Genomic DNA, 24,478 nt, shown 5'->3' on the forward strand with positions numbered 1-24,478 from the left:
CTTGCAGGACATTGAGGACCATACCAGAAGCCATGAGACCTTAGCTCTGACACAGGAGACCTGTGGTCTGCCTCAAAATTTTCAGTCGCATTTGAAGATAAGATTGCTCAGCCCAAGCAAGAGAAATCACTTTGTAAATTCAGATCAGATTTAAACAGGTGTTATTTGAAGGAGCCCTTAGCAACGGACTTGCATTTCAGAATGGTTATTGTAAAAGCCAAATAAAAATTTTAATTCACAGCCAGTTCAGACCATCTGTAGAGACACTGTTTGCTTTAAACTTGTTTCCTTTAGCCCACACTTATTTTTTTGTCCACCTTCCCAAAGAAATCACTGGAGAGCCAGGGAAAATGAGCTAGAATTAAATTACAACGTGTTCCAGAGAACAGGAATTGGAGCAATCTATTCATGTTATTTGACCCAAAGAAAGATGCTTTGTCACAATCTCGGAATATCTTCAAAGACTGAAGAGCTACATTTGGCTTGGAAGGAGCTACAGTGGAACTGTGGCTGTCTAGGAGGCTGCTATCAAAGCAAGATAGTCACTTTTATGAAAAATGCAGAGAGAGTTATATTATTCAAAGAATTGGAACATACAGCTTCTTTTATGCCCAGATTCTTTTATCTCCTTCAGCTAAGAAAGAGGGGCCAAATATGGTGAACAGTACTAAGTGACTTCTGGAACTGAGGATGGAAATACCAAGCTTTTTGTCTCTGTGTGTCACTCTTCCTGAACTGGAGGCGTGCGATGGCAGGCAGCTTTGGCAGGTGATGCTGTTGCTCAGGCAGGATGGCCTACAGCAAATCAAGCTAAAATATTATTCTTGTTGACATTAACAGCCTTATAGATACTTTGATTAAAAGCCTAAATAAGCTTGAAACTCTGTTCCATTCAAGCAGATGCCTGGATATGCGCATACAGGTTGTGTTAACCCTGTAAATAGTCTTTACTGAGACCTGTTAGTTGTTGCAGTGACGTTGATCTGTGGGTTGATGCTGCCTGTTCCGTACCACAGCACCACAATGTGGGCTCTATCACACACTGTAGTGTCACTCATGATAATCACACAGGGTGCATTTACTCCAGTTTAGATGAGTGCACTGGGCAGACATTTGAGAATACTGAAGCAAGTCAAGCAATTTCTCTTCTGAAAAGACCTGTCTTAACTGGTGTTGAGTTGAATAGTGATGGGATGGGTGCATGTGGTACTTCTGTTTTAAATTCATCACCTTATTTCTACCTCAGGGTGTACATCCTGATGGAATAAGCAATAACAAAAATAAATAAATAAATAAATAAAATGCAGACCTTAAAAGAGCTGACAGCCCCAGTAATTTCACAGAAGTCAGAGGCAAGAGCCAGCATCTTCACAGACATTTCACAGAATATTCTGAGTTGGAAGGGACCCACAAGGATCATCAAGTTCAACTCTTAAGTGAATGGCCCGTATGGGCATTGATCCCACAACCTTGTTATTAGCACCGTGCTCTGACCTACTGAGCTGGCAGAATAAAACTGGCATTACACATCCCTACTATTTAACTTGCCAGGAAAAAAGTTCCCTGACAAAATACAAAAAGGGCAATTGTTTAGTAGTTCAGAAAGCCTTGGCTTTTAGTCATTTGACTAGACACCTGATCAAACCCATGTACAGCATCATGTTACTGTTGTCTTTGGAAAGGCAAAAGGACAGATAGTAGAACTGCATATTAATGTACTTCCAGTATGTTCTGCAACAGAGAGAAAAAAGCTCAGGCTCTCAGTAGAGATAGAGTAGACAGATGCAAGGGGAGCCCCTGAAGTTGATGATGACTGTTTGAGAAAAGTGCCTCGCTTCACATTCCTGTCCTCTTCCATCTCTGTAAGGAGCTTGTGCCATATCAAGGTGAAGGCTGTCTATGATACACTGATTGATTTTAATTTTCCCAATGTGGAAATGAAGAATTTCCTGATGCTGGTCCAAGACCTGTTTGATGCCCATATACTAATTCTTTTCTATCAAAGCTTTGCATCGTTGCCGCATTGGTTGGACAAGGCCATATTAACAGGAAAAGTTAATTTATCCCCAAAGACACACAGTTGGAATGCTATCTTATTTGACTTTCTGCATTACATCTATTATGCCAATTCAATCTCAATCTCTGCTTCCCTAGGCTTAAATTTGTTCAGCCTTACTGGAATCTTCTTTAGACTTCCATCTTACAGCATGCTCTGATCAAATGTAGGAAGCATCTAGTAAATAAATTAACCTGTTTGCTTCTTCAGCATTTGTGATTTCTCTGGTGTTGATCAAAGTATCTTTTTACCCCTCTCCCCCAGTTTTTACAAAACTATTGAATGAAATGGTAAGATAATGAAAAAGTACATTCACCAGACAAAACAAGTTTTACTTATAATTTCTGTCTGTGTTTAAATGGAGAGGCCTGCCCATGCGTGCACATATGCAGAAATTAACACTTGAGGTTAGAGCTGTGCTAGCCAATGTTGCCTGAAGCAGACTGGGAACGCCTGCTGATGTAGATCTACCAGCAGATTGAACCAGGGTGACAGTCTGAAATACGGAGCCACAGACAAACAGCTGTGGCTGTAACTCCTACTGGCACAGCTGGAGCTGAGAGAGGATGTCTGTTCACAGCCAAAATTAGTAGAAGTCAGTGGGACTTATATTACCTTTCCTATTGCCTTGGGAATTAAGCCAATCTGTTCCTTCACAAAACGAGCCCATCTTCTGGGATACGATTTTCTTCAGTGCAGGGAAGCAAGTAAATCAAGTGCATATTCATCCACTCTGTATTCAGATCTGGATCTGGATGAACAAGCAACTGTTCTGAATCTTAACTCCATGGTGAATCCACTTTCAAATTTATAGATCAAATTTCTTCATTATATTATTTTTTGTTTTTACATTACAATGCTTCATCTGGAAGTATTAATCCTCCCTAAAAAGCCACCAGACAGTGAATTTTCGAAGACTATTATTAGCAGAAGGGAGAAGTAGCATCAGCTTCCAAAGAGTACATTTTCCGATAAAGTTCCCAGTTTTGCATATAGAAGGCCTGGCTGAGATTCATGGAAGCAGAATAACTTTTGGATATCTGCCCAAAACAGACTGAACAGCTGAGTCTTCTGGGAATCACCTGGTGCTAAGAAATCTTAATTTCTTTTCCTACCTCCACAGATTTTTATGGCACCAAAGAACTCAGGATGCTTGTGCTGGGCAGATAGAACCTGGGAATTTCATTATAACAATCTCTCTCTTGGTGGCTTTTTCCATTGTAATAGAAAATAAAATAAAATGGGCAATAATTTCTCCAGGCATTCAAAGATGGGATCAGGTTTAATAGTTCCTGTTTTTTCTTTACTTATGCAATATTTTCATTGTTTCCTGCCTGCTGTAACACACAGAACAAACAGAGTAAAACAAAACCTCACTCATAGTGCTAGTGATCTAACTACATTTCTGTTCTTTATATCTAGTGAGGATTAGGGTTGTTTTTCTGTTTTATTTCTTGGGGTGTGCTGTTTTGTACAATGGTCCAGGGCCTTGGCTCCAGCCCACATTTTCATTAGAAACAGTAGATAACAGCAGATGTTCCCTCATTAGATCCTACTTGTGCCAGATCCTGAGCATATTTGGCTTCTGAATGCTGGGCAAGATGCAGATGTTTCAGATGATATTTTTTTTTTTAAACTCCTACATTTTTGATATCTGTGATTGCACAGTCATGAGTGGAAACACTCGGGTGCCAAAAGGAAAAAAAAAAAACCAACAAATAAACAACCCTCCCTATTCCCCAGACAAAGTGTTCATTAAAATGAAGGTGTTGGTAAGGGGAGTGAAAGTGCTGCTGTATAATGCTGTAGTGCCAATATAAATGTTCAATTAGTACCTCATCAGTTAATTACTGCTTTGCAAATTGGCAGAAGAGAGGTGGTGTAAAATATTCCTGGATGGAATTACCTGCTTACAGTGGCTGTAGACAATACAACAGTACAATGCAGCAGTATTGTCTACTTAGTTCCCGATTAAACTCCAGCCTAAATATATCCCTTGCTCCTCCCCAATTACTTTGGTGCCCTTGGAAATGGCAGCACAGAGCTCCCTCTAGTAACCTGCCTCTCTTTTCTTTCCCCAGGACATGCATGTTATCAGCACAGATGAGAATCAGGTGTTTGCAGCTGTACAAGAGTGGAACCAGAACGACACATACAATCTGTACATCTCCGACACCCGAGGGGTCTACTTCACCCTGGCCTTGGAAAATGTCAAGAGTAGTCAAGGGCTGGAGGGGAATGTGATGATTGACCTCTATGAGGTATGTCATAACTCCAGACATCCCATTGCTATCTCAGGAGCTCACATGATGCCCAGTACCATTTCCTCCTTGCACATCAGTCTCGTAATATGGATGTGAATAGAAAAGCCAACAAATGACTAAACACGGAGTTTTACCCTCCCTAGATTCACTGCTGTATTCACCAGTAGGTTCTCATATGAGCTCATGGCTCTCTGATGCATAGGAAAAAGTTGTGGAATAGTTCATTCAGTTGCTAAGAAGAACTCTGTCTCTCAGCCAAAATCCTGCTGGGACCCATATTGGCTCTATGGCTCTGAAAGCTCCAAAGAGTCATAATAGTATCATTCTCTGATTGTTGTTGCATTTCTGGCAGTCTAATCTCTTTTCTTAGAAGTTAGGGAGAGACTGCAATCTTCAGCTGTCCTTGTCACCTTTCTCAGCTTAGACTATTCTGGGAACTTAGGTGTTTATATATATGTTCTCTTGGGCTATCCCATGAGCATGGAAACTCCTACCTCGTTTTGATGCCCTCTTTACCCCTGAGCCTTTTTCTGAACAAGTGTTTTCTGCTTAAGCTCACCTGCAAAAAGGACAATTTGCGTTGTCTTTTATGACAACTCATCCCTAGACGAGGACTTTTCATGTGCCCTTGTACATCTCTTGCTCTGCTGCCTATTTTCCCCCTGGAGACAGCACTCAGCTGAGGAGAAACTCAGTCCTCAGCTGCAGTTCTGAGGGTCAGGTTCTGTTTTCAGGTCTCCCCCACAGTATTTTCTGACCATTTAGAATAACGGTCATGAAGGAGATCTGAGTACCTTTGAAGATGAAGATGCTTCCTGTATTTCCCCATCACTGTCTCAATATTAGCTCTGCTCTCTAGTTTTCCTTCAGCTGTCCTCTACTTGGAAACCACCTTGTCCAGAGAGCCTGAGTTATACATCAGCACAGATGGACTGGAGGAGGATGGGCACTGCCATTTCAGTCATTTGGACATCTTTTACCATTAATCTCTCTGCAGTGCTGGCAGCCCATGGAAAAACTGTTGCCTCTTATTACTGTCAGCTGGGGAAGCAGCTTTACTGCATTATGTAAAGGTGTCCTACATCCCAGGGGGTAAAGAAAATCTTTTGTTTTGTTTTATTCAGCTGACACCCCACAGCAACCTGGATTGAAATTGATGGAATCAGACTTACAATGTCATATCTGCTGATTATCTAGACTGGAGGAATATTGGCTGACATGGAACCTGGCACAAACCTTCCTTTCAGTTTGATGTTCTTGCTAGAAGGGAACAGAGAGCCAGCCAACATGGTTCTCTGAGTCAGGTTGTTATAGTGATCTAGTGGAAAATGGAGAGGAAGGCAAGAAAAGGAAAAAAATCCATAGATAAATTAAAAGTAAGTGGAGAGATTGCAAATTGAGTCCTTCTCTGGTGGCAGCAGTATATTTTAAAAAGCATTATCATTAGAGAAGATGCCAAAGAAACACCTATTTAATGTGCAGGTGTCTGTGTGCATGTTTGTCAGGTGTTAGAAGTAAGTTCTTCTGGTTGCATTTTTGTGAACATGTTTGTGTGTGTAATTCCTACACTGATTATAAATCAAGGATAAATCTGCTCGATGCTGCTCAGCAGGGAATTGCACTGGGTACAAGGAGAAAATAAAAGTTCTTTCACAGTGTCTCTCTGAGTTCCCAAAAAGGCTGTCCTATTGACCACCTCCTAAAGTAAGGGAAGAGCTAAATCACTGACCACTGGGTCTGAGTGCCCTTTCTAGTTCCTGTGTCTTCCCAGTGATGCGGTATGGCTCTGTTGGAATGGTCCACAGCAAGATAGTCCTGCCTGTGATAATCCATGACTGAAGTGGTAACAGACTGTGAGGAGGTGTGTCTGTAGCTATGGTATATATGCCTATCACTCTGGAACTTAATTTTTTCTAACAGTATGTATGTTGGCTGAGAAGTATATGTTTGATGTATGAAGGTGGTGATGGGGAGTGAAAAATGTCTTTAGAGCTGTGTGTTCAAGTGTCTTGTATGGATCTTTCTGAAGCTGTAGAGCGGCATTTGTATCTGCACACAATGCATTCAGGGTGGTGAGGATTCTAAAGTTCCTGTGTGGGAGCTGACAGAGTGCTTTCCTCTCCGGCCACTGGTGGTCATGCACTTGCTTGCCTGGGTCTTCCTCTGTTATGACTCTGTGAGCAGCAGGGCTGAACAGCTCCATGTGCGTGTCAGGGCTGTGTATATGCAATAGATCTGTCTTTCCTTCTGAGAGTACACAAGCATGTATAGTGTGTGCAGTCTTTTTTGAAGATAAAGCTGTCCAAGACTAACAGAATAACTTTGCTTTCTCAGGAAAGGATTCTGAGTCCCAGCCCATGACTAGAATCATAAAAAGAAGAAATTCACAGGATTTCAGAACACTTTTATTGCCTGATATATAAAATGCTCTTTAATCATTTATGGCCAGCATTTCACAGGGACTATATAATAGAACTATTTTGGGACAGCAACAAAGGAAAGTACAACTGGAACTATAGGCTGTAGCCTCTGGTAGTAAAGGCAGAACTGTGTTATTTTTCCATCCTTGTCTATTCATGCAATATCACTGGGAGACAGGAGTACCCTTGTCTTTTCAGGGTGCCTTTCTACTGCAAAGAAATCCTGAATACTTGGGTGGGATCAAACAATCTGGCTGAGAAATTGAAAAGGTTTTCTTTCTTCTGCTTATATCAACAATGAATTAGTTAACTATTGAATTTAAAGACTATTGCCCTTTATAGCAAGCCATGTCAAAGTCTTAATGCAACTTCAAATGAAATTCAGGAAGGTGCTATTCGAATGACTGTACCAAAGCACTGTACCCAAGTACTCTCACAGCACGTGATTAGAAGTGCAGTAAGGTCCTGTTCACTGGTAGCTGCAGCATCCAAGTCCAGCCATATAATTAAATGGGTTGAGCTGGAAAAAGCTCTGAATCTGCTGTGTAACTGTTTGCCATGCGATGTCGTTTAAGTAATAATCTCTGTGAATAAAAAGTATTGATGAATGATTCTGTCTGCTAATTCTATATCATAAGCAGAGGTGAGGTAGATGACTGAACAGACTTGCTGGAAACCAAGAAGTTTCTCACTTTCCCTCTCCTTCTCCTGATTTCACTTCCCTTTTTATTGCCGCACTCAGATTGCAGAATGACAGCCTAACAAATTCATTCGCAAGCTGCAGCAGCTATTGGGCTATTGATTTTCGGTGTGCTGAGAAGATGGGAACATTCTGCAGTGTGAGTTGTGGTTTGAGGTTGACTTTTTTTTTCTCCTCACTAAGATACTTTTAGGCTTGGTTCCAGTGTGAATCTGTTAGCGTCATGTCTTTGCAAAATCCTCCTGCAGGTCTGTGGATTTAAACTGTTGGGTAAAACACCAGGAAAAAGTAAAAGGATGTGGATCTCATTGCCAGCTCTGTAACTAGCATTCTGTATGGCCTTGCTTGAGTCACCAGTGCTTTGGTTTCCTCAAAATACAAAACCGTAATAAAAATACGTCTGTCCCCCAAGTTATCCTGTTGAAACACTGATAATTATGAAACACATTGAGGTCCTTAGATGACATGTCTGAAGAAAGCTGGATGAGAATAGAAACTGCAAGTTTATGTGTGTGTTGCTGTTTGTTTTCTTTGCAAAGCTAGAATTGCTGCTGTTTCCTGCTGCTGCTGTGCAAGAGAAAAATAATTGCCTGTACATGTTTCATCTTTCAGGGGGAAGGATGCCTACACAGTTGAGAGGTTGTCACTTTACAGATAATGCTGTTGACATCTTGCCATGTTCCCTTGATGATTCTGAATTACAAGATTTCTTTCCCGTTTGTCACCTTTGCACCTGTGATGGCTTTGTCTTTTTCCCAGCACCCCAACTTGCCTTCCTTTGATGTACATTGGCAGTTCTGGCCCTGACACCGACTACACTGACACAGCCACCAGAGCCCTGGTGGGTTTGACAGAGAAAAAGGGACATGCACAGAACCTGCATGGACTTGATCTATTTTTCAGCCATGTCAATTTTTCCTAGGTAGCAGGGATAAAGGGAATGTTCTTGGCTAACAAGAAGATTGACAACCAAGTGAAAACTTTCATCACCTACAATAAAGGGAGAGACTGGAGTTTGTTGCAGGCTCCGCACACAGATCTGAGAGGAAATCCCATTCACTGTCTCCTAGTAAGTACCTGAGGGGGGAATTTGGGGAGTGGTAATACCCCAAAACAATCTTTTTCTACTGGGTAGCACAAGAAAGAGAGGGCAGCTCCTCTCTACATGAAGTGTATCTCATGGAGTGCAGTACTTCAGGCTTGGGCTGCCAGGGGTTATTGCAAGAGCTGGCATTGTAATTTAGCTTAATTTAATTTAATTTCTGGAACAAAAGTAAGCATCCTGGATCAGCTGCCTTCTGCAGAAGTGCTGTGTCCCCTGGAAGAGCAGGGGAAGCTGGGTGCTATGTCTGGCAGTCAGTTCTCTGGACACTAGATGGGAGGCGAGAGCTGCCGTAGCTCAGAACTCTGAGGGACCCAGTAACTGGAAACAGGCTCAAAGGAAAAGAGAGCTTGGATTTCTTTCAGGCTGCTCTGTTGGCATTAATATTTATTAACATTCATCATTTTCTCTTAGAGCTCAGAAGTGAGAATCGACACATTCATCCAAATATATGTACAGCTTTGTGTTGGTGTAAATTGTATCTATCTCTGTACTTACTGATATAGATCCACATATAGCTAAGTCTTTAATCATCATTATATGCAAGCACTTTCCAAGGGGGAAAGTGAAATATAAGCAATGTGAATAGAATTGCAGACCTCTATCAACTTAGAAAGCTTAAACTGATCTTGACGTATTTTTCAGCTGATACAATCTATACACAGTAGTGGGATAATACTCAGAACCCCTGTATTTGGGATTCTCAATAGCTTTCATATTATACTAATTCTAATACGGTTCCAGGCAGAATCTATTTAAACTACTCTTCCTGCTGCTGTCCTGTACTTGCATGTAGTTTTCCATCTTAAAAAAAAAAAAATCTCGTTTTGAGGCATTAGAATCTGAATCAGCATTATATTTTGCAGCTGAATGCTACACTAATATCTTAACTGAATGTCATGCACTATTGCAAGAGCAAAGAAGAAATATTTGAAGCTGTTCAAATAATTGATTTTTTGGTTGAGCCAAAATGCAAGCCCTTCATTTTCTGTCCAGGTTGGAAAAACTAAATAGGGAAGACTGGGCAGTAAGTCTGAAGAGTTATTTCAGATCATGACTAAATTTGTTTGGGTTTGTTTTCTTCTTTCAAATTTTTAAAAATTGTAACTAAGTGAATTCTTAATCAGATGTTTCTATGAGGTGAAAACCAAAAAAGATGACATGCAAAAAACTTTGCAGGCATAAAAGAATTCAGTTCTTTGGAAGGGACTGCGTAAAGAAGCCTTTGTGTTTCAAATAGATTGTATAATCTAGTTTTAACTCAAGTGAACATATTCAGTAAAAAAATGACATCCTGACCTTCTCAAATTATAACCAATTTTATCAGAAACTCAAGGTTTCTTCAATATGATATGACAGTATAATATTCTAGGGGGCTGGCAAAGCAGAAGAACAAAACACATAGGCAAGTAAAATAATAAAAGTAGACTTTATTCTTGTTCCATAAATTTGAAGTTAGAGTTCTGAGAGGTCTTTCCTGGTATTTTGGTACATTGATCATGCAAAGTCTAACTTGCCATTCTGGTTATAAGTGAGCCAGAGATACTGCTCTGTGTGGCTCTTACAGAACAGTTGTTTGAAGGAATTGGTTATTTTGTATACAAGGCTTTGCCTGCCACTATAGGTGCCCATTATATAATGGAAGTGGTCCTACATCTGTGTATGAGACAGAAATGGACAGTTCTTATGGAGAGAGAGTTATGGCTCCCTTAAGCCTTCCCATCCATACCGTATCTGGTACTATACCCATGGGCACTAGAGAACACAATAAACTTCATTTAAAATTAGACCAGATGTGCCTAAATAAGCTGGAATTCCCTTGAGGTTGGTAAATTTGAACAAGCTAGACAAAGGGTCAAGAGCAGGAGCAGAATCATGGGTGCTTGTAGGGACACAGTGAGAACTGACCCAGAGAAGCTCATGGTTCTCTGTGGATCGCGTTTACATCCTTGGAGCTCCACTGTGCATAAACCACTATTTAAACATGAGTTCATTTTTATTTTGCTCTCTATGCAACCATGTACTTGCTCTGAGAATTACTTCCACCTGTGCAAGTTTGGTGGAGGCTTGTCAAGCTGTTTACACTTTTTAAGTGCTCTGTGACTTGGGCTGAAGTGTAGGAATTTTTCTGTGATTTGAGGGTGCTAAGGGACAAATCCTCAATGGACTTTAACTTTGTATCTCAGTCTTTGTCCTTTCAGGAGAATGGAAAGTAATTTATCAGCCCTTCCCTGTGATAAGGCCTGAGGAATATTTAGCCATGTTTATTTTTTCTCTTCCCCTAACATTGGGTAAAACAGGCAAGAGGCCTCTTTCATTGTCTGAGCAGTCCTCTATGTTTAGGTTTTCACAAGCTTCTGGAATGGCAGAGGAACAGGAAACCTCAGCTGAGCATGTAGAGTCTCAGGTGGTCAACTTGCAAATCTGAAAGAAAGCAAATAGCTGGAATCTGAACTAAAGAAACTTGTTAGGTTTTTACAGGAACAGGCAGTCTGCCTGCCATAGAAAAGGAGGGATAGAAGTACAGAAAAGGTACCAAATTACAAAGCAAAATAGCAATTCTGCAAGAGACAAGCTATTTAAAAATCCCATCTGAGGTTCACGCTTAATAGTGGGGAAGATGAAGGCAGAATATGGAATCAAAGAATTCTAGAAATTATAGAGAATAAACCCCAGAAGCTGGGAGTGGGAGGGAGAGAAATTTTTGAAGCAAAAGCACTATAAGTGTACATTCCTGGAAATAAGTCAGGGATACATAAAGGTTTTCTGCCGAGGGAAAATGCAGAGAAAAGGAATTTTCCTCTGCTCTGAGGCAATTCTGTTCCTTGTCAGTATGACATAGCTTAGCATTTAAACACTTCACAAACTCCACTCACCTCTTTAGCCACCCCTGCATTGCCAGTTTTACCTCCTGATGTCAATTGCTCCTTTTCCTTCTAGACATAAATGTTCCTGACACAATCCTGCTTTTCCTTATGGCATAGATAAGTGAATTCTTCATAGTCCATTATACATGTAGTTTAGCTCCCATCCTTGCTCCATGGCAGATACTAATGCCTTCCCACTGCTGGTTTTCAGCATAATTGTCTCCAGCAATAGCTCAGGACTCAGCAATGACATGTGTTCCAGCTCATTGGCAAAATGGGATCTGCCATTTCCCAGAGTGACAGTACAGTCCCCAGCCTGCGAGTGCGGTGCTGTGTCCTCTGTGAATCTGGTCTTTAAGCCTCAACTAAGTGAGAATTAAAATAGAAATAAGTACACAGCAGCTAAGTTGTTGGCTAAGGAGGTTAAGAAGGAATCAGGTTGAAGCACAAGGAGAGCCAGACAGAACCATCCCTCTACTGACAGTACTCTCAAGGTGGTTTTTCATAGGGAGTCAGAATTCCTTTGCATTTTCTGTGAGACAGCTCTAAATAATGAGGAGGGAGGAAAGCAGTGAAATTCCATCTAATCCCAGGGTTTTGTTTTTCTTGTCTATATCACCTGTTTCCTAAGATGAGTGCACTTAATCTTCATGAAATAGCTGCCAAGGTATTTTATCCCAAAGATGCTGGTTTAGTTTGATACTTAGCATGTGTTGTGAAGTGGTTAACTGAGGAGTAGTTCTGTCTGGCAAGAAATAAGCATCTGCCTGGGAGAGTTAATCAATTAGCTTTCAAGGATGGACTTGTGGTTCAAACACAGAGCTGAATCTCAGGAGAATCTTGATTCAATTTTTGGACCCATCTCCAACGTCCTATGTGACCTTGGGCAAGTCATTTATTTTCTCTGTGCCTCGCTTCCCCAGACATCTGTTTATTCCCTCCCACATTTTGTTTGTCTTTTCCATATGAATTTATAAAGATCTCAGGACAAAGACCCTCTCCTCATTTGTGCTATCGTCTACAGAGTATTTTAGGCATCTAAGTGAGGTGTTTTGAATATCTCTCTTGGAAGTGTTCTTCTCTTTTCATTGCTCCTTGCTGTTGCAGGTGAGCAAATACTGTGACTACCCCTAGGTTTGTGAATGACCAGCATCATCCTTGTGTTACTTTCCTTGTGTATTTTCTCCCACTTCTGATGAGAAACAGCCACTAATACTGGTTTGTAATGTGTCATGCCATTGGAGACAGTTCAGGCAGGCTTTGCAGAACGGTTAAAAGTGGGTTTGTGAATCTTTATGAGAAATTTTACTAAGGACTCATGAGCTTCCTGAGAGGGAAGCATAAGAGTGCTGGCTTGAAAATGTTAGGAAGCAGGTAATGAAATCCAGTATAATTATAAAAACGGTGGCAGTGAGCAGAGCAGTGGCCTGTGTCACCTATGCTTTATCTTCTGTCTAGGGTCTAAATGTTGCATGCTGTGGCTGCCTTTCCCTTGGTGGCTGTGCAGCAGTTGGCACGGCTGGGAACTAGGCAGTGAGAGGAAACCATTATTCTGGTGATAATAATGATTTTAGTAGCCTGTTGGTAATAACAAAAAGGAGAGAGACAATTGATGAAAATTCTGAAAACCAGTGAGATGTCTGTATGTGAATTCAGCTGTGGGAGCTAGATGAGGAACACAAAAGCACACAAAACAGCTGGAAAAATATCTGTTGATAAACCATAAGGACAGAGATGGAGAAGGTGTACATCAGGGATGAGGAAGAGAATGCTAACACAGTCAGGGATGGCCATGGGCAGTAACTTCAGGTGTTTGGCTAGGAGAGGAAAGGTTGGTTTTCACACCACACCCAGTTGTCACTAGAGACTTCAACCAGTACTGCACTCCAACCAGTAAGAAGTCATGCCACTAAAAAGGCCATCTGTCTGGTTAGACAGATGGCCTGGCTTTTAATATTTGAGAGATACATTCCATTTCTATATACTATATCTGTGAAATGAGATAAATTTGAAAGGAAATCTCTGGTAGCACAAAGATTGAATCTTAACAAGGTCTCATCTGAGTTGGGAATTGGCTGAGTTGCCATGAGGTTCTGTCTTCAAAATGCTGAAGTGGGCTTGGAGCATGTTAGTTTTAAAAATATGTTTTCTATTTAGTCTTCTCACAACCTATCAAAATGTAAAAGGAAAGAGTTCATGCTCTTGCAGTGCTTTTCCACTTCCTGCATTCATGTCAGCTCAATTTGTTTTCCACTCCCTCCGGCGCCCTGGGCTGCTCCAGCGGCTGCCCTCGCAAGGCTGTCACTTGGAGTTAGGCTGCTCAGTACATTCCACTTGGCAGCTCAGGTTCCCAGCTGCACAGCCCACGTCCCCTTTTCCTGGCTCACATAAGTGAGAGCTCCCATCTCTCCTCACCACCCTCATTTGCCTTTGCCAAAAGAACCCTGCCATTCTCCGCAGGGCAATTCTCATTTCAGTCATATTCACCTACTTTGAGACAGGATGGATAAGTGGTCTTCCTCCAGTGACCTATGGGACTAGGTCTCCTGCAGAGGAAGCCTGCCAGACTCTTGGGGCTGCAGATCTAGCCTTTAGGCAACTGGTATTATTCAGGAAAACCTGCCTCCTTTGAGCCTGAAGGTCCCTCTGCGCAGCCCCTCTTTCTCTTACAGAGCTGGGCAAGCTGAAGCATGGGCTTTGCCCCAGTTCTGTTCCTGTATGATATCCACCTCGATTGGATCAGTTTTCTTCATGTTTTCTTGCCAGTATTCTTCCCCGCTCTTCTTTTAGCATGTTTCATTAAGGGCTCTTCATGAGGTTTAAAAGATAAAAAAATGCTGGAAATGAAACCCTAGTGAAGGAAATAGCATTCAGAAATTTTCAGAAATTATCACATTACAGATTTGGAGGGAATTGTAATGGCAGCTTTGAAAATCTGCCTGTCTCACCCTCATGCTCAGCTGATTTATTCTGTACCACTCGTACCTGAGTACCCAGCATACAAAGTCAATAGCAAATAGGTGAGGTTTCCATGGATGTATTTGTATTGAAATCTTAAAGGTCACATCCAGATGGGCAATGAAGCTTTGCTTTAAACTTGAAACTAACACTTCCCAGTTGTGGTACTTCTTTGTATTTATTGCAGTGCATTTCAGAACAGTTATATGTCAAAAAGAGTTAAGAAATGGTACGAAATAAGTTGTATTTTCTTGGCTAATTAGAGGTGATTCAGCACCACACCAGTGGGGTTATACTGATTCATGTTTCAGAGATAGTTTGGGCAGTGCTGCTCAGAGAGTCATTTCATATCTGCATCCATGATTGCTTCTCAAAGAGTAGGAGCCAGGAGAGTTGGGTGGCTCCTTACCATCACCTGCCTGTGCAAGCCTGGTCCCCTCCTTTGAGCTATGGCCTCAAAGGTCTTGTCCTTGGGAGAGGGTTTCAGCCTAGTGGATAAGTTTCCCACTGGGAATGGGTTGTGTCAGAAAATTATAGCAAAGTGGCTGTGCCTTTCTAAGGGTGACTGAATGCAATGGTTAGGAAGAAATACAGAAAGACACTGTTGTGTTTCTAAGCCTGTAGAAATAGGAGCATACATTGTGGTATCTGCTTTTTACTTTTATTTCCCCTTTCTCCATAGCCCTATTGCTCCCTTCATCTTCACTTGAAGGTCTCAGACAACCCCTATACCTCAGGAAACATCGCCAGCCGAGACACTGCCCCCAGTATCATTGTAGCTTCAGGTATGAAACATTTCAAAATTGCCTGGGTATGATGTGCAAACCTGGACAAACTCTGGAGTTTGTGGAGGATGTTGGGTGGCTGTGGTGTGTCACACCACCAGTATTAGGAAAGGAGGCAGGCTGTCAAATGAAACTCCTTATGGGACTTCAGCTTGTCATATGCTTTTTATGGAACCTGGCCTTTCAAGACTGAGGAGATCATGTCTAGCCCTCTACTCCCGTGAGCATAAGACCAAATCAGGGCATCTCCTCTGCATATGGAGGTGTGTAGAGTTGCATGTATTGGGTCTTTTATATAAATTTCATCAAACTGAATACCTTCCCTCTTCCCCCTTCCCTCTTCCCTTCCCTCTCATTTTCCTCCCAAACCCAGAAGTTCTGCAATTGCAAAATAAATAAATAGATTTACTCCCCTGATTTGCTCATTCTGCTGTATCTGAGAGGGTTCCTTCACTAACCAGTGCTCACCTTACAGGTAATATAGGCACTGAACTATCAGACAGTGACATCAGCATGTTTGTTACTTCTGATGCTGGGAACACTTGGAGGCAGGTAAATGACACAGAATCACCTGGTTTAAATATTAATCATAGGAAATGTCATAAAAGTAGATTCAATCTGTCACTTAATTTTTGTTTCATTTGGTTCAGGGTAGCTTTTTGCAAATCTTTACGAAAGAGTAAACTTCCCTTCTCAAAGGTACAGAGATGTTCAAAGAAAAAGACTAAATATGTAGTTAGACTTCATATAACAGAAAATTATTTTTATTATTCTACTCAGAGTTGGACTTTGGTTTAACCCCATAGCAAAGAGAACAGAATAAATTATGAATAATAAGGGGAGAGAAAGTGTTACCTTTTACTGTTGTACATCCCTTGTGCCAACCAAACCATTTTTCTCTTCGTCCATGACTATACTTACCCAAAAATCAGCAGTTGCACTGGTCTAATTTTTGTCACTCCATGTGGGACCCATTTCACCTAAGCTGAGTTGTCCTAAATTCGTTGTCCGTATAAATGGATTATTGTGCCTTGCTCTCAAGCTAATGCAGGAAAAGACAAAATTCAGTTCCCCTTGTTCCAAAGCTACCTAACTCTCCATTAATTGTGGAAAGAGACTGGATAATGAAGTTATATCTAGTTCCTAATATTTAGTGGAGTCTCACCTGTTACGAAATACCCTCTAATGTGTTTATCCTCAGATCAGGAAATTCTGTTATTCCTATTTTCTGAATGGGATATCAAGTCATGGAGAGAATGAGTAACTTTCTCAGACTAACAAATGCTGCTGTATAGACTGGAGAGCAGATGTTTGCAGAAAGTTAATACAAAAAAGATATAGGGAGAGAAAATCTTTTCCAGTATTTGATAATCCAAGAATCTAATTATTTTGCAATGTTTGACTAGCCTCATTTTTCTGTCTAAATCAATTATTTGAGCTAGGGCCAGACATGTGCAAACACATGAAATTCTTCTTTAAACAAAAATTTGTCATCGAAAGGAGAGAAATTGTTGATCCTTGCAAAAAAGTCATATTTCTAACTTTTTGTCAAGCAAGCGAAGAATGAATCTTCCATAAACCTGGAAAAACTGGGGGAAAAAAACCCCAAACAATAAAAAACCAAGTCCAGCAACTATAATTTCTTCTACTTTATAATTTTCTTAGCACATAACTGTCCTCTGTCATGATCCTACTCAAAGAGCTATTACATTTTCTGGATACTAAGGTTAATAGGTTTAAATAAACACATATTTTTTTCCAGATCTTTGAGGAAGAGCACAGTGTTCTGTACCTGGATCAAGGTGGAGTACTTGTGGCCATGAAACACACATCTCTTCCCATCAGACACCTCTGGTAATGACTCCATCTGTGCTAAATGTCTGCTGTCCTTCTTTTCAGGCAGGAAGCAGGCAGTTAGTATGCATCCAGTCTTCTGCAGATATAATCTAGAAAGCGTTAGTTAAGATACTGGCAAACATTAAGTCAGATAAAGCTAAGAAATCCTGGAAATTACAGTTTACATAATCTTGGCTTGGGCCAGATCTAAGATACCATCAGTGTAATTCTACAACACTCCCAACACTCCTGGTTTACCACAGCTTGGCTTTTTGAATTTGATTGTTTATTACAAAAAAAAAAAAAAAAAAAAAAAAAAAAAAAATATATATATATATGGTTTATGCCTTTGTCTCTCATTAAGTTGCCAAAGTAGTCTAAATTTTCAAAATTATTCATGAACTTGCCTTCTATGCAGCAGGCAGCACTTATGAACCAGAATTTTGTTGAATAGGTTCAGGGTTATTGTAACTGATAATGCAAAAGTGTCCTCACCAGTTAGCACTCTTGAGTGAGGAGGCAGAGTAGAGCTTTGTGCTGTTTTGTGTTACTTACTTCCACCACAGTCAGTGTCATATCAGAATCTGAAACACCCAGACACAAGTCTTAAGAAATGATGAGTGGTTCCAGGCTTTCACTTACACTCGCCACAGGGAGGACTGCTGGTCTGAAGAGACTGTTGTGCTCCAGAAAACTAACTTCCTTAAAGTGTTTTATATTGGGTACTCAAAAACAAGAAGTTCAAAATCACTTGTTTATTTAAAAAAAATCTTATCCTTAGGCTACATTTTGCCCTTTGAGCATCAATCTTCAACCATAACTTCTAGTTTCTACCACTTAAATATTGGCCATGAGTTAGTGGTATGATGCCAGACAAGCTTGATCAATGCTCTGATTTATGATGCTTCCCCAAAAAATACTTATTTAAAGCACTAAAAAATCAGAATCCAAAAAGAGAAGCTGTTTTTCACTTCTCCATAGCAGCTGCAGTGGACTAGAGAGTCCCCTTGAGTAAAATAGGAGAGTAAGGAAAGAAAACACCAATTCTGCTTTCTCCTCTAGGTTAAGTTTTGATGAAGGGAGATCTTGGAGCAAGTACAGTTTCACATCCCTCCCACTGTTTGTAGATGGAGTTTTAGGGGAGCCTGGAGAGGAAACCCTCATCATGACGTAAGTGAGCATGCCATAATGATGCTGTTGAGGGGAACCATTTCTGGTTGGGGACCAAACTGAAGCCAAGAGTGTGGAGTCTTCTGTTGCTAAATCATCAGTTTGTTTGTGATATGATTGAGGGATTAGCAGCATGGTTCCTTGCAAGCTGCAAACACATTATCACTTAGCTTATCAGCATGAAACCTCACTCCTCAAATTGAATGTGATATAAAGCAGAGTTACTCTTGACAGATTAATATTTGAAAGAAAAATGGTAAGGTATTTTTATACCTGTATTTTTGCTGCTGCATTCTTTTTTTTTATAATGAGGCACAGATAAGTGAGACATTCTTTTGTAAAAATGAATGACAAAATGTTGCCTGGAGGCTGACTCATGAAAAATTATGTTTAGTTTCAATGTGTTATGCTGAGTTCTGCATGATGCATAAATCTGGACTCATCATGCCAGAAACTGTGATATTTTATCTGAGATTGGATTTGTAAAAACAGGAGGTAAATTCAATTTCTGACTGACCTGTAATAAGAAGAATATATGGCTTGGAAACTACCCTGAGCTAATAAAGATGTATGAAGAATGTTCCTTCAGGTTCTGATTTTAATTTGCATGGAAGGGATTCCCAAAGCTTACAACTGAGACAAAACTCTTGAAGGTATTACTGCCTCCAGCCCCACATCAAGTCTTCTCTTGATTCTTCTCTTTGAGTTGAGTAATTTTGGATATTGTCATAAGTGGGAGGGTCTTAGTGAACAGAATAAAAGCTACATACAATTCCACAGTTTCTAATAGGGTTATAGATGTTTAGCAGGCTAAGTTTCACTTTCACTTTGTCAGTCCAGTGAAAATGAGTAGGACTGTCACTCCTAAAGCAATCGATCTCTGTTGGAAATTGTGGTGACTGTACCTCTGTAACTACCAGACTTCCTTTTACTGTATGTTCTTCCTGCTGCATTCTGTAGTGTGTTTGGACATTTCAGCCACCGCTCAGAGTGGCAGCTAGTGAAAGTCGACTACAAGTCCATTTTTGATCGGAGATGTGCAGAAGAGGACTACAGGCCTTGGCAACTCCATAGCCAGGTGAGAAGCAAGGAGGCTGGGATCTGACCTGAAGTAGCTAATGATCCTACAGTTCAAGATCAGCATGATCCAATATCCTTTCCTAACAGTTTGGTATGTCAGGTCATCCCTCACTGGGTGGGTCTGTTCTGTTACATCAGTGTGTTGGCCTCAGATTGAGGCTCTGTGATCCCTGAAGGATGAACAGCTGTCTTTTGGGTATCATCCTGAACACAGGCAATTACTTCAGACTTACACAGACTTGAACAATACAGCAACAGCAGCAGCAGAACTGCCCCTGAGGCCTGAACCCCTTCACTCTTACATCCTACTTCCCCATCCTTTCCTCCTTTCTCTCCTCCATCCTTCTGTGTCCTCAGAGTCAGGGTCTTAAGACCATTCTAGTTGTTTCACATTTGTTTCTCCAGTTGTTGGCCCTATTAGCCTCATTCCTTGCTCACTTGGTTTCATCCCTGTTCTTGTCCCTGCCAAGGGAGTTGGGCACTTTTCTTCCCCAGTTTATTGGCCCCCATGCCCTGCCCTGTTCATCCTGGATGCAGCTGCTCCATCCCTCTCTGAACCATGGAATTCTTGCCTAGCAAGGTGAGGTGCTCTGCACAGTGCCTGCATCTGCCTCGGGGCACCTTCCCAGCTCTGCCAAGTTTGACACAACAGCCTGTGTTTCATCAGGTTAGAATAAAATATGGCCCAAATTCTGTGGTTATATAAACACCACAGGTTCCACTGAAGTCTAGAGCAAAGCACACATTTATATCGTCAAAGGTTGTCTTTCTGTATATATCTTGCTGGGCAAGAATTTAATAATGAATATGAAATGAAAGTAGCTTGACTCAGACTAGCTGCTCACACAAGGCACAACTTTACACTAAAAATATCAGTTATTACTTAGATCTTTAGATGCTGAAAATCAGTACAGCTTCCTTGAAATTCAAGGAAGCATAGCATTTTATACTAGTTGCTATTCAGGCCCTTCTGTTTCATGCCATCAAATCATCAAATCAAAGCCATGAAAAAATTTTCCACAACGATTTTAACAGCATAAAAGGAAATAAGCGAGACTCCACTGTATTTTGATCTTTGCTTTCTTGTGCTTGAATAAGCAAAAATACCAAGGATTTTGCAGTATTTCTTTGAGGATGCTGGCTTTGGAGCTTGCAGAACTATTTATAGGAAAGCTGCTGTGTACTCTTGCCTTTTGAATTCCTTTCCACTGAGATTGCAAGGCTGAGCCTTGTTCCCTAGATAGAAATATTAAGCAGGGTGTTGAAGATAGGAAGTTTTAGCATCTGCATAACAAGTAAACCCCCGTAAAACCGAACTCGTCCATGGAAAGTATTTACATAAACACACATTACTAGTTTCTACTGAATGAAAGTATTCCTGGAGAGGTCAGGCCAAAGAAATAAACCTGCTCTATGCCTTAGACTGCAGAGGAATCCGACCATGTTCTCAGTTGCTGTGAAATGGGCCTGTATCAAATATTTATTGGCTTTGGAACGAATTCAGAACTGAATAACATATATAAGTAATCTCAGGTAATTTCTTAGTGTGTATTGGAAAAGTTGATTTAGTTTCAGTTAGAGCTAATTAACTCCAGTGTACTGAGATGGCATTTGGCTTCCCATCCTCTTCCCTTGAGTAACACGTCCTGTTGCACAGGCTTGGAAAAAGTGGGTGACACAAATAGCCTGGTGGGCGTCAAAGAAATATTTCTGGTTTTGTTTCCAGGGAGAAGCCTGCATTATGGGAGCAAAAAGGATCTACAGGAAGCGCAAGTCAGAGAAGAAATGCATGCAAGGGAAATATGCTGGGGCTATGACCTCGGAGCCGTGCGTGTGCACAGAGGCAGACTTTGACTGGTGAGCAGTGGGCAGAAGGGCTGGGTGCCCTCACAAAGCAGCACAGAGATCCTTAGAGAGGCTGTAAGCTTGCAGAGAGTAGAAATTAATAATCATGTAGGTATCAAATTGGCTGCTCCCTGATAGTGCAGGTATGTTAAAGGAAGGAGAGGTGGAATAGGTATCTGTAATCTCCTGAAGTTCCCACGAAATTGATGCTGAGCTGACCATTTTCCAGGTCGCATCTCAGCTCTGTGCACCAGTAAGATAACAGGTCAATTAGCACATCTAACCTTAGCAATGACCAGGAGTGGCTGAAAACAGTCTTTAGACATGTAACAGCATTGTGTAAAATATAAAATAAATTCTTAACACATAGACACATATGTATATATGAGTAAAAGTAAATATATGTATCTGCAAAGTATGCCTTCAGCTTCTGGCAGTCAAGAATCTAGGAAATTCCAGGGTCATTTGTTGCATCTGGACCATCATGTTTGACAGTATCCAGCAGACATTGCTTTCATGATTTGAGTTAATCTCCTGAAGCCTTTTCTTCTGTGATGCTTGCTATGGGAAATAGAGTCCATGGGTGAGTTATGCATGGTGTGATAAAATCTTCAGCTGCTGGTTTAATTTCAATATTACTGCTGACTCAGAGAAATTTGCACAAAAAAGGCAGGGAACCACATTATTGAAATCTCTTTCTTACTTTTTTTCCTCCAAGTCTGCAAGTTCCTGAGTATCTTGGATGAGAGAAATGTTGGCTCTTTGGCAGTGCCAATAAACTCCCTTTGTGCCTCACCCACCCAGATCTATGTCATGTTACTAATTAAACCCAGAATCTGCTACATGAATCCTGAAAAGATTGATCTCATCAATATTTCGTATGGAAATGTATAGTGTTTCCCTTCTCACTCCTCCATAAATATAGACTATTTTTTCTACATAAAATCACAGAATTGCAGGAGGCTTTTATATTGTGTCAAAAAAAGTCAATCCTCTTGCTCCAAACAATAACAATTATGGACATATTTTGGCACAGATTCTGTCAATGTGGTTTCTTGATGGTTTCCCCATTTTCCATTTAGTTCTTTTCTAGGGAGAAGATCTGTGTATAGTTCATCATTTAGGTGTTCAAAGGTCCTGGATGTCAATCATTTAACATTTCTCTGGTAATGTCAAAAAGATAACAGCCAAACCAAAAACCCCAAACCATCATTAAAGCAAGGAAATTCCCTGAAGATTTTGACCCTCTTATAGGGCAGGCAGTACAATGCTGAGCCAACCTCCTGGCCTTATAAAAATAGTTGATGCAATTGACTCACAGTCAGTCCATTAGTGTTTAAATCTCTGGCACTCGTAAGGGACACACAAACCTGAAATTTTTGATAAAAATACGCTTTCCTTCCAGAACTTCTCTCTGAGAATTAATATATTTATTTATTAAAATTGACTGTGTGGCTTGCTGCTACAAAACTTTGTTGCTAGGTACAGAAAAAAAGTACCACAGTGACATTTGCTGGGGGAAAACATGCTTTTATTTCTTTAATGTTCACCTCAAGGAAACTTTGTCCAAAAGCTCTGCTGGGCTGTGGGACAATGTAAGAGAAAGCTTGGATGATTGGGGATGTACAACAGGCGCTCACAGTTCACATGCACGAACAAGACACCTCAAATCTGTTGGAAGAGGCAGAATTAGGTCCTTTTTGACCAAGAAGGACCTTTCTCCTTCTCAAGGAATCAGTTTTACTTTAGAACAGACTGTCGTTCTTCACTCCAGTTCTCCCTGAGCTCAAGTTATTCCTACAGTCCTCAGACCTGAATTTCTACTTTATCCATTTCAGCTTCCTTCCCTACTGCATCTGATGAAAAAAACCTGAAATATTCCTTTAAGCATCCAGTTCAGAAACATTTACCAACAATACTCATCAGGAGCATAATTTTACATAGATCTGCCAAAGAAGGACAGAAAAGGAGAAAAGAAAGGGGCAAGAAAAAAAGCAATTCTGTCTGCTAAGAAAGGCAAAGCTGCTTGCTGCACCACTGTAACTTTCAGTGCCTGTCTTGTTGAGCTCTGCATGAGGCTTCACTGCCAATCTACCCTGCAGAAGTTGGGGGGAGGATTGCAGGAAAATTAGGGAATTAATTCTTGCTATGGAAGGATATCCTCTGTGGCGGTCTTTCCTTTTCGGGAAGAAGAAAGCACTTTCATCATCCTCACTCATGGCATTTCAGTACTTTTGAATAGTCTATTTCCTTTTTTTTAAATTTTCTTTTTTTCTTTTTTGCTGGGCAGGGCTCTTAACTGAAGGAGATTAAAGGGGACATGAATCCCCCAGACACAGAGAAGTCCCTTAGCTGCCAACACTTGATTTTTCAATCTTGAAATAAATTGGGCAGCTTTTTATATTAACATCAGTGGTTACAGGACCCAGACATGTATACAGAGAAGACAACAACCATCCCTGCCATTGTGCTGTCTTTGCTGTTTAAACAATAAGTTTGTATGCAGAAAATTTTGTGACCTAAGCTTGTCAGAGATTGGAGTAAAAAATTGTGTCTCTGTGGTCAGGTAAAGTGAGAAAAAGTATTACTGCTGTTAATCCTGAAAGTCTTTTTTTATCAGTTCAGAGGAAAAATACCAGTTATAAAAGACATAAAGATTTTCTAATGTTCTTTTCTCCTTGTGATATCACAGAACTCCAGATTCATTTCAAATCTGTGTGCAGCCCGTTGGTAATCCTTTCTCAAGGAAAAGGGCACGTTTGTTTATTGTTTCACGCAGCAACAAAACTGAGTGACATTAGAAGTGACTGGAGCTTTTCCAGCCGTGGAACCGGGCCTCTTCTGCCAGCAGACCCCTTTTATCCCGGGCCGGCAGGCAAAGGGGCCGGGAAGGGCTGGGAGCAGGTGCCGGCTCTCTGTGCAGGGAGTGGGGCTGGCAGCCAGAGGGCAATAGCGCTTCAGGAATGGGGGATTCGGGATGCACAAGCGCCCTCGGCAAATCTGTCCTAGCAACGGCCTAGAAACGAGAATCTCCTCCTTCATTTAATTGATTTGGGTAAATGGATGGCACCGTTACTTGGGTGTTATTAAAGCATTAATTTACCCGCTTTCCTCACATTGTGTTCCTCCCTGCCGTCTGAGCATTATTACAGCGATATCTCTTCAGCAGAAACACCTCCTAGACACAGATGGAAACCCTCGGTGGTGGTCATCCTTCAGGCACCTGTCTCCCAGGCCCTTTAATAGGAGCTCTGAGTAAAGTGTCTCACTGTCAGTCCTCCCTCTGAACCCACTGTCATTAATAGAGGGCTTCTTCTATCAGTATTCCCATATCTTACACCTTCATGAGAAGCATGAACCTGTTGATACTGGTGCTAGTGGTTTTGGATAGCCAG

The 24,478-nt window shown here is 41.0% G+C and overlaps 1 protein-coding gene and 1 long non-coding RNA gene across 3 annotated transcripts in view; one reads left to right on the forward strand and one right to left on the reverse strand.

Annotated features, from left to right (window-relative positions):
• Window positions 1–24,478, forward strand: part of SORCS1 (sortilin related VPS10 domain containing receptor 1) — a 262,728-nt gene that overhangs the window by 198,178 nt on the left and 40,072 nt on the right. For both annotated transcript variants that reach the window (XM_039553807.1, XM_039553808.1), the window contains exons 9-16: window positions 4,138–4,317; window positions 8,363–8,509; window positions 15,050–15,152; window positions 15,628–15,704; window positions 16,915–17,006; window positions 18,051–18,158; window positions 19,119–19,236; window positions 20,965–21,095. In XM_039553807.1, coding sequence (XP_039409741.1) covers window positions 4,138–4,317; window positions 8,363–8,509; window positions 15,050–15,152; window positions 15,628–15,704; window positions 16,915–17,006; window positions 18,051–18,158; window positions 19,119–19,236; window positions 20,965–21,095 — 956 coding nt within the window. The remainder of the gene's footprint in view (window positions 1–4,137; window positions 4,318–8,362; window positions 8,510–15,049; window positions 15,153–15,627; window positions 15,705–16,914; window positions 17,007–18,050; window positions 18,159–19,118; window positions 19,237–20,964; window positions 21,096–24,478) is intronic.
• LOC109146401 lies at window positions 9,953–11,756 on the reverse strand. The gene is made up of 2 exons (XR_002048390.3): window positions 11,419–11,756; window positions 9,953–10,966 (listed from the first exon to the last, which is right to left on the reverse strand). It is a non-coding gene; the product is annotated as an uncharacterized LOC109146401 (long non-coding RNA).

This window comes from Corvus cornix, chromosome 6 (genome assembly GCF_000738735.6).
Source record: "Corvus cornix cornix isolate S_Up_H32 chromosome 6, ASM73873v5, whole genome shotgun sequence".
NCBI classification, from domain to species: Eukaryota; Metazoa; Chordata; class Aves; order Passeriformes; family Corvidae; genus Corvus; species Corvus cornix.